The following is a 10076-nucleotide window of genomic DNA, read 5'->3' as shown; positions in this document are numbered from 1 at the left end:
TTTTTAGTATTTCATCCTGTTTTGCAGCACCCTGATTTATTGTTTTATACACTACTCTTATTTTAACTGCATTTTTTACTGTAGTTTATTGCTGTCATTGTCTACGGTTGTTGTCTGTACTTTATATGTTATGTCTGGAACAGGTCCCTCTTGTAAATGAGTCCCCGTGGCTTAATGAGGCTAGCCTGTATAAATAAAGGTTGAATGAAAAAACTCATAATAATAAAAGAGACTTTTAGCACCTTACGGTTCATCACTTTTACTCATTCACACACAAAGTGCTTTTTTAATGCTGTACTTTAAATTTTATTTGAGCTTTACGTCTTGTTATAACTTTATGGTAATTATATTAAGTTAGAGTTTACAAAAGTTACAGTAAAATATAGAACAATATTTGAATATAACTATTTTACAGTAATTTTCCTCGAAATGTGAAGGAGTTTGTTAACAGTAGTTGATGAGTTGTTGTCTATTTGCAGCTGAGGAAAAGCAATCCAGGTTTATCAGATATTATCATCAAACTGCAGTGAACAACCAGAGGTCTGGTTTTTGGCCACGAGAGCAAAAAACTGTTATTATCAAAACTGTTGGATTTTTTTTTTTTTTTTATCACTGTAACAATTAAAAATGTGCAGACTTTAGCTTCTCTCCGTTCTCCCAGCTGCTGATTGGCTTCTGGATCTTGTCGCTGATGGTGAGAACCACAGGGAGGTTCTCAGGAGGTTCTGGGTCAGGCAGCTGCCAGTGGATGAAGATCAAATACATGAAAGAACCCAAAACACCTCCAATAGGAGGAGCCACCAACGGCACCCAGAACCAGTAATTGTAACACCTGTAGAATAAAATAACTTCATTAAATAAAACACATTTAAGAAAAACAACACCAACATCGTCTGTTACAATATTAAATTGGAAGCTACTGATGACAGGTAAGATATTAATTGTTCCTAACCTTTCCACAGAACCGCACTTTAAATAATTTAAACTACTGATTTAAAGATAAACAAACAAATGTGTGGCTTCAGTGCTCAAACTAGACAAAACACCAGGGAGCAATGAACACACAAACTGAAACTGAAACTTGCCACAGAAGCTAAAACTGAGTTGTTAAAGCTGAAATAAGCAGGAAACTAGCTAAAAGATAAAAGTAGCAACACACCAGCTAATAGCTAAAAGTAGCAAGAGTTAGTTAGTAAAAGGCAAACCAAAAGCTAAAACATAGCAAAAATGTCTAGATAGGAGTTAAATAGCAGAAAACTAACTAAAAGTATCAAAATAGTAGCTAAAATAAATAGCAGAAATATAATTAAAAGTAGCAGAGTGCTAGTTAAACTAACAAAAGACTAGCTAGAAGCTAAGCATAGCAGTGGCTAAAAGTTAAAAGTAGCAAAATGGTAGCTAAAAACTTAAAGCAGTAGAATGGTGATTAAAATATAAAAGTAACAGAATGTTAACGTTTACAGTAATATAGCTAAATGTAGCTGAAGACTAGTTAACATAACAAAAACCTAGCTAAAAGCTAAATATTGCAATGGGGTGGCTAAAAGTTAATAGAATAGCTAATAGAAGCATAATAGTAGCCAAGAGCTAAAAGTAGCAGAAATGTAGCTAAAAGTAATAGTGGGCTAGTTAAAATAGCAAAAGATTAGCTAGAAGCTTAACTTGCAAAAGGGTGGCTAAAAGTTAAAAGTAGCAAAAGGATAACTAGAAGTTCTAGAAAACATCACAAATTTTCAGAGAAACATTAAAAATGCAAGAGCACAGAAAATATGGCCTCTTTATAAATTTTTATTGCAGCATTTTGACAGCAGACTTTAAACGTGTCACCTGTCAGTTAGTTGTCAGAACGTGTGTGTTTGCGTGCACTGCAGCACAAAGTTCTTACGTGAAGACTTCAGGCCCCCAGCCTGCACTGAGTGTAAAGAGGCGGGGGCCCAGGTCCCGAGCAGGATTGATGGCAGCGCCGCAGTTTGCAGACATCGACATGGAGATACCGAGGACAATCACTGCAACGATGGCAGGAATCAGCTCTGCAGGAGCCGGGGTGTTTCTCTTCTCATCCAAACACAGGATGCTCAACATCAGCATGCCGGTGCCCACAACCTGATGACACATCTGGGTTCAATAAACTGAAGCTGAACCAGTGGTTCAGTTTGAACTAACACTACCTACCTGATCTAGAAAACTCCTGCCTAACGTGAGGTATTCTGATGGATATGTGGCGAAAATGGATGCTGTCTCATTTGGGCCATAAACAGTCAAAACTCCTCCACTAAACTCCATGATGGCATCTGCAAGAGAAACACGACAAACATTGGGTTTCAGCTGGAAGCATGTTCGCATGCGTTTTAGACATAGATTTGTTTTAATTTATTACAAAATAAAAGCAAATAAAGCAATTCTGAAACATCAGAACACTATGAAATTCATAGGGTCCCAGGTTACTGAAATATGAGTAGTATTAAAATGTTTTTTTTAACAGCTAATATTATTTTGAACAGTTTTTTTATTATTATTATTAAAAAGAGTTAATAAATACCAACAATTAATTCCACCAATAGCAGACAGACTTTACTAACATTTAGTTGCAGACAAAAGTTCATGCTCAATAATCCAGGTAAAAATCCATCAATGTTCAGTCAGGTCATCTGGACGCTTTCTTTTTCATTTTTTTCTTTTTTTGACGTTTTGTTCTTCATCCAAAGGACTTCTTCTGAGGAGCCACCAACAAACTGAGTCCCACAAACCACTTTTGAACCACTTTGGCATGGCTGCCTCAGAGGAGACGACAGGGGAGAAGGGGGGCCCCGGAGGCAATCTTATCACCAGCAACCTGTTTTTTTCCCCACTATGGGAGTGTGCTGCTTGTGGGACTCTGTTTGGTGGCTCCTCAGATTGAAGAAGTCATTTGGATGAAGGACGAAACGTCTCAGCAAAAATCATCCAGATGACCTGACTGAACATTGTTGGATTTAGTTGCAGAATCTTGACTTTTCTTGGAGATGTGGGAATCTTCTTGTGTCTCTGAGCTTGCCATTTCCTCCAATGCACTTTTTTTTTTTTTTTAAGTTTCGAGCTACCAAGATGTTTAACAAGCACTGTGAGCACATTTCTATCCCATTTTCCACAATTCTGAACAGGACAAGACAATAAAAGGATCAAAAGAGCGAAAAGATTTATTAAACGAAAAATAATAAAATGTCAAACCATAGTAGACCAGATAGACCAGCGCTGATGCCACGTACGCCCCCAGGATTTGGGAGAGGCAGTAGGGCACGAGCCGCACCCACTGAACCTGCCCCAAGACACAGAAACTCAGAGTCACTGCTGGGTTCAGGTGGGCCCCTACAGAGGAACGAGGGATGTCAGACAAAATACATAAAGGAGGTGGAGGATAAAAGAGAGAGAAAGAGAAAGGAGGTTAGATTATCTCTGTGACATAATTAGATCAATCATAATAAAACTTTGAAAGATAATGTCTTTATTGGTTGTCTGCAACACATTACATATATTAACTGCAGTAAAACTACAGTAACTTTTATTTTTTTTTTGGTATTCTGCTGTTGGGTTTAGCTGTCGATCAAGATAACACATTGAGTTCATCCATTATACAATGACAACAACCTTACCTGATATGCCTTTGGTGAGGTACATGGCTGACATCACGCCCACAGAGAAGGACATGTTGATGGACAGATACTGGCCTTTAGCCTCTCGGCTGGTTTTCACCTGTGCAGCTGCAGAGCAGCCAAAGAGCTGTGTGACAAACAGAAAAATAAAAGTTCAGTGTTGTCGCAGAAAAAAAGAAACTGATTCACAAGCAATCGGGTGTAGATTTCATCAAATTTAATAACACGAAGCTTTGTGGAGAGCCAGTCAGGATGCAGAAATGGTAAATGGACTGCACTTATATAGAGCTTTTCTATCAAGACACTCAAAACGCTTTACACAATCTGTGCCCTCGTTTACCTATTCATACAGCATTCTACAAAGACTAATCAGTGCTTTATCACATTCATACATTGATTGGACACTCATCGAAGGCAATGAGGGGTTCAGTGTCTTGCCCAGGGACACTTCAACATGTGACTGCTGGTGGAATTGAACCCCCAACTGCATTGGAGGAGGACTGCTCTAACCACTCAGCCACAGCTGCCTTTGTAAAGAAACCATTACAAGTACAGGAACTCCTAACACTCGCTCTGCCTCGGTTCCTATCTGGTTCTGACTTCCTAATAAGAAAAGTTATTTTGTAGAAACTTATCAAGTCCCCCCCCCCAATGTTGTCACAACCGACCCAGCAGCTGCACAGACACACAGAGGGAACTGCCGCTGGAGTTACACATTTCTAAAGGGTTCTTGTCGATAAGAAGCATAATAACATCCCATTCAGATCACAATGACAATAAAGTACAGGAAAAGGTAAAGTACACACACACACACACATAATTAATATAGTGAAATAATAGAGCACTGTACATGCATTTACATGCACCCCCTCAACAGTGTCAGAAAGAAAAAAAAGTTTTTTTTAGGTGAGCTAAAAGCTAATGTGCACAATCTGTTTGTGCACATTTTGACTATTTGTGACAGGCTCACTGATTTTAAGGTTAACACAAATAGACAAAGTTGGGCTGCTTGCTACATTTTTTTTTTCAGTGCTTCCCTCAAGCAACCAACTCATCAAAATGACAAGATACACAAAATGAATAAAATATTAAAAGGCTGATGTTGTTCTTTAACATGTATGTATTATTCAGTACAAGCTGAGGCCACTATTATTATAGGGAATCAAACTAATGAAAACAGTCATGATGAGTGAAAGTTGTTCATAAAAGTGGTCATTTAAAAAAAAAGAAAATAAATCACAATAAATAATTTGATGAGCTGTAAACTGGTGTAATTTTACATTAAAAAAAAGTAGGGATTGTTTGGAAATAGACGTGCAGATGTTTTATTATTTACCTTATCTCTTACGATACATCACAAAAAACAAAACTAGCAAAAATAAAATGTTGAGATAGAACAATTTAGGTTGGGAGATAAAGGGAATAAACAATCATTTAAGAAGATTGATTGGGAGAAATGTGAACATTTCAGTGCATCCGTTAATTCAAGTATTTGAGGAAGATGGAAGAATTTCAGCACATGAAGGGCAATATCAAGAGACAAATCTAAGATACACTTTGTTAATCTTTGTTCCTGAGCCGGCACTTTATCACTAGCTGACATTATCACATAGACAAGGAATGACTTTAGTCACACTCACAACTGTCTCTTAAACACTAAGTGCAAAAAGGACATTTTACATCTAAGGCATTCTGAAACAGACCATCAGCAATATCATGTATTTTGGTGAGTATTTCAGAAATTGTTTAGAAACAAATAGATGCTGTGAGTCCAGACCAACAACAAACCGGTCCATCCACATGGTTATCAACAGCTTCTGTGATGTATTGCTAGTTCTGCAACTTTTCTGCTATTTCAACAATTCCATCCATCCATCCATTATCTTTTACCCGCTTCTTCCATTTTGGGTCACGGGGGTCGCCAGTGCCCATGTCCAGCAATCACTGTGCGAGGGGCGGGGTACACCCTGGACAGGTCTCCAGTCCATCACAGGGACACATAGAGACAAACGAGACAAACAACCATTCACTCTCTCACTCACACCTAGGGACAATTTAGAGTCACCAATCAGCTTAACATGCATGTTTTTGGTCTGTGGGAGGAAACCGGAGTACCTGGAGAAAACCCACACATGCACAGAGAGAACATGCAAACTCCACCCAGAAAGGCCCTCGGACAGGGATTTGAACTAGGGCTTTAACGGACTACTCGAGTAATCGACACATCGATTCCTAGAACATCTCTTGAGTTTTTAAATTACAGTACATGTCGAGTACTCATAGTGACGTCATTACTTCACCATTACGTCATTACGTCATTGCGTCACGTGTCACGTGATCCTCACCGGGCGCGGGCTACAAAATGGATTCCTCCAAGCAGACGGATGGAGCGGAGCAGGTCCAGTCTTGGCAAACAGGTAGAAATACATCGATAGTATGGAAATAGTTCACTAAAGATTAATCTTCCGGTTCATCTACCGTAAGGAAACAGAAATTGAATCAACTTCCTGACTGTTTGGAGCTCGTTGCAAACCGGTGTTACACCATATTCTGTGACCACGGTGTTGCATGCACTGTTGCAGATCACAGAATATGGTGTAACACTGGGTCCAATGGGCCGAACCTGAACCAGCCTCTGACCTTGTTTCACAAATAAAAAGCAAAAAATATTAATCTCTAAACCTATAAAAACCTATAAACATATTAATCTCTAAAACTAAAAGTAATGCGCCCCACAGCTGGCGTTGGTGCGAGGTGGTCGTCCGCCCCACTGTTTATAGTTTTGTTTTTGATGTGCCGCACGTTTCTTTCACTTTTACAGCTTAATAATAATAATAACCAATAGTTTTGGTTTTGCTGTGACTTATTTGCAGTATGATAAATGGTAGGAGCATAATATACGCTCCCAATATTTTGTTGGCCTTTTTTGTTGTTGTTTGTAAATAATAAATTACGGGGGTTTTTTTGTTTTATTTATTTATTTATTTTTGCATCTTGAGATCCTATGACATCATCAACTACTCGAGTTCTACTTGAGTTTTGTTATGTTGATGTCGACTTTAAAAATTATGTAGTTGTTCAAAACCTAATTTGAACTGGGGACCGTTGAGAGGCAGCAGCTCTACCAGTTGCGCCACCGTGCTGCCCCATTTCAACAATTCATAAATCAAAACGTTTAGCTCATTCAGGACATTCATGCTTTGGCTTTGGTATTGGTGCAACTTTTACTTTTTGAAATATTTAGTGTCAAATGAATTTTGGTAAAGGTTCATGGATGTTTATAACTAATGTTAAATTAATGCGTGTGAGTTCAGAGAGGAGCCTGCAGGCACACTTGATAACTCCAAGGACGCCTCCGAGTCTGTAAGCTGGGAAGCTGAGGTCGATGACCTGCCTCTGTCTGATAAGGATTATAAAAACACTTCCTCCTCACTGTCCGGTGCAGATTCTCATGACGAGGCACTGAGCATGTAACTTTGTACATCCGTGTACACCTTATCGTGGCCGTCTCTTGCAAGATTAAAAACCTTATTGGAACGGCTTATTTGAGTAAGTAGGTGAATAATAGGATATTTATTTATCCAACATTTAGCTTTGTCGGCCATGTTCTTATTGAAAACGAATCTTTCTTCTTATCCTTCAAACACTCTGTGCTGTTTACAACCTTTTACTGCTCATTTCACCTTTTTCCAACTTCTTTCTGCTAATTTCAGCATTTTTTGCTTATTCAGCTGCTTTTTACATAATCATCTGCAAATCTTCAGCCTTTTTTTTGCTTTTCTTTCGTTCTAATTTTCACCTTTTGTGATTTTTTTTCCCCCCAAATAATTTAAGCTTTTAGTTTTAGCAACCTCTTTCTGCTAATTTCAGAATCTTTTTTGCTAATTTTTTTTTTTTTTGTAATCTATTTAGCCTCTCTGACTTTTATATTGTATTCTGCCACATTTCTGTTACATGTACCTTTTTCTACACATTTCTGCCATGTTTCTAACTGCTTTCCAATTATTATTTTTTAATGTTCAAGGTCACGGTCAAGGTGTCTTTATTGTCATTCACACCACATGTGGTACATGTGGTGGAACGAAACTATGTACCCAGGGTCCCAGTTACATCCAACAAAAATACAAATTGTAAAAAAAAAAAAAAAAAAACAGTAGTAAGATCCAGGACATGAACCAAGAAATATGCCAAACTAAGAATACGCTAAACACTAATACAATGCGCCGAACAACAGCAGCATGAACATGAGTCTGTGTGAGCAGATGAGGACGAATGGACACAGCAACATTAAACAAATCACTGAGCTGAATACAGCACCTCAGACTGAAGAAGTCTTTCGGATGAAAGACGAAACGTTTCTACAACTTTTTTGTTTTGTTTTGTTTTTTAGAATGTCCAGAGGACCAGACTTAACTTTTTTACATTTTTCTACCTGGATTATTGAGTGTGCATCATAATATTAAATAAATCAGCAGCATGAGATCAGCCTCATGGCTAGTCAGCAGCACATATCAACAACCAACGATCAGTTCCAGCTTTCAGCAAACGTCCGCTGTTCCAATTCAACTCAAATTAACAGTTTAGATGAAAGCTTTTTAGACTGGTTTCAAATTTAGCAGCAGCTTTCAACCAAATTCATTTAGCATTAAGCATTCACACTGCATTTTCACAGGAAATACAGTTTCTCTAGTTTGGCATTAATGATGATATTTTGCAGAAACCTATCTGCATTTATCAACAGAACAATATATACACGCATCACAAAAACATGTCTGAGAAAGAGAAGGTCAGTGGACAGGCCTGAAGTTCTGATCGGCCCAGGATTACATGTGGAGAAACTGAAAACTAAACTTGACCCAGCTCTGCTGCTCACCTTCAGATGAGGAAGAATTGGAGCACCCATGATCTCCTTACAAACGTTAAAGGCTGTGATGTTCCATCATTTTTTTTGGCTTACCAAGCTTAAACTTGAAGGAATTTAAAAATGTTTTTGACCAATAAATTCAAATATCTTGAGTTCAGATCGTTTTTAGTTAAATAAAACTAACATTGACATTGAGTTTCCTTTCATTTTTCCCATTTCATCTCATCTTTCCCTTGAATTTGATTTATTTACAATTTGATGCCAATTTGACATGAAACCTGAAGAATTACAAAACAAACAATGATAGTTATAGTATTTTTCACGAGCCGATGACGTATTTTCTTGAAATAAATAAAATGTAACTTGCTGGAATGTTCTGTAGGATGCATGTTTTAAAAAAAGCAAGTTTTATCTTTTTATTGAAGTAATTATTTGGGTCTTTAAAGACGATCTACAATGTGCATTTCGTTAGAACTTTAAACAATTTCAACTTTAAGGTGCAATGTGGCTTACCATCAAAATAAAAGTTCCCAAAAACTCAGCCATGCATTCCCGTATCAGAGCATTCCTTACTCTCAGCGTTCGCAGCTTCAACATGGCTGAGTTAAAGTTATGCCTTCACTTCCTCTAAGCTCTGTTTGCTCAGGAGCTGCTGTGATGAGCTTCTGTGAAGGCAAACCGTCCTCGGGTGGTGGTGGGAATTAAAGCCCCTGTCAACCTGAGCATCCGAGGACGTGTACACCGTAAACCCTTCGTCTCTCCAGTTTTGTCTCTTGCCAGACAAACATAAAACTCTAATGTATAGAGCAACACGTCAGGACTGGCTGGCACGGAGGAAGAAATGTGTCACATCTGGTAGAGATCGCTAATATGAACAAAGACCAAAGAAAAATCAGATAATGAGTCATAAAAGAACGCAATACGCCACTGGATGTTTGTACAACCAGTTAGCAATAGTCATCAAGCTGACTTGCAGAGCTTATTGACAAATGAGCATCAGCACTTTAATGATCATCTGTTTTTTTCATCAGTTTAATTAGCAATAAGCTGCAAACCTACTATATAAACAGAGAAGCTCCTGCCTGCACTGGGCCCGTTAGATAAACAGATAATTACTCTGTAATCTACACCTTTTATTACAACATATTTGGCCTGTGAATAAATGTGTAATACAAGCTGCAGTTTCTCTTTAACTTTTATTTACATTTATGGACACATGAACAGTCATCTTTTTATTTTAGAAAAACGTTAAGTGTTTAAAACTCTAGTTTTGTCAAAAAAGTTATTTGAAGCAGAAAACTGTGTTGACTGGGCTAGTTTATTAAAACGGAGGTATTTTTAAGATAAGTCCGAGTTAGAAGAACGTATTGGAGGAAAGACGTACAAATATTAGGTGGAATTTCAACCTTAAATGCTGTTGTCATCCTTCGTTGGGTCATTAGGCTGCACAGAGCTTTTAAATATGTGCAATCTAAAACATGTTTCAAGTTGACTGATCCAAATCACCAAAGAACTATATAAAAAATAACTGAACTGATTATCTATATCAATTGATTTATTAACCATGTGGATTGCATATGTTT

At 37.8% G+C, this 10076-nt stretch overlaps 1 protein-coding gene across 1 annotated transcript; it reads right to left on the bottom strand.

The window, feature by feature from the left end:
- Window positions 1–621: 621 nt before the first annotated feature.
- aqp10a (aquaporin 10a) lies at window positions 622–9090 on the bottom strand. Its single transcript, XM_037676948.1, has 6 exons — window positions 9007–9090; window positions 3630–3756; window positions 3208–3345; window positions 2173–2291; window positions 1886–2103; window positions 622–832 (listed from the first exon to the last, which is right to left on the bottom strand). Exons 1-6 carry the CDS (start codon window positions 9088–9090, stop codon window positions 622–624), a joined length of 897 nt encoding a protein of 298 aa, XP_037532876.1.
- Window positions 9091–10076: the final 986 nt, after the last annotated feature.

This window comes from Nematolebias whitei, chromosome 5 (genome assembly GCF_014905685.2).
Source record: "Nematolebias whitei isolate Nwh7 chromosome 5, NemWhi1, whole genome shotgun sequence".
NCBI lineage: Eukaryota > Metazoa > Chordata > Actinopteri > Cyprinodontiformes > Rivulidae > Nematolebias > Nematolebias whitei.
Note: the sequence above shows the minus strand (reverse complement) of the source record. Positions and strands in the feature narration are given on the sequence as shown.

What these genes read in the sequence shown, in the direction of transcription:
- aqp10a (XM_037676948.1), bottom strand. Translation starts at nt 9,090, where the DNA reads ATGTTGAAGCTGCGAACGCTGAGAGTAAGGAATGCTCTGATACGGGAA. An exon ending in GGTCTATCTGGTCTACTATG is followed by an intron (nt 2,292 to 3,207) that starts GTTTGACATTTT and finishes TTTCTCTTGCAG; the next exon opens with ATGCCATCATGGAGTTTAGT. An exon ending in GCAGGAGTTTTCTAGATCAG is followed by an intron (nt 2,104 to 2,172) that starts GTAGGTAGTGTT and finishes ATGTGTCATCAG; the next exon opens with GTTGTGGGCACCGGCATGCT.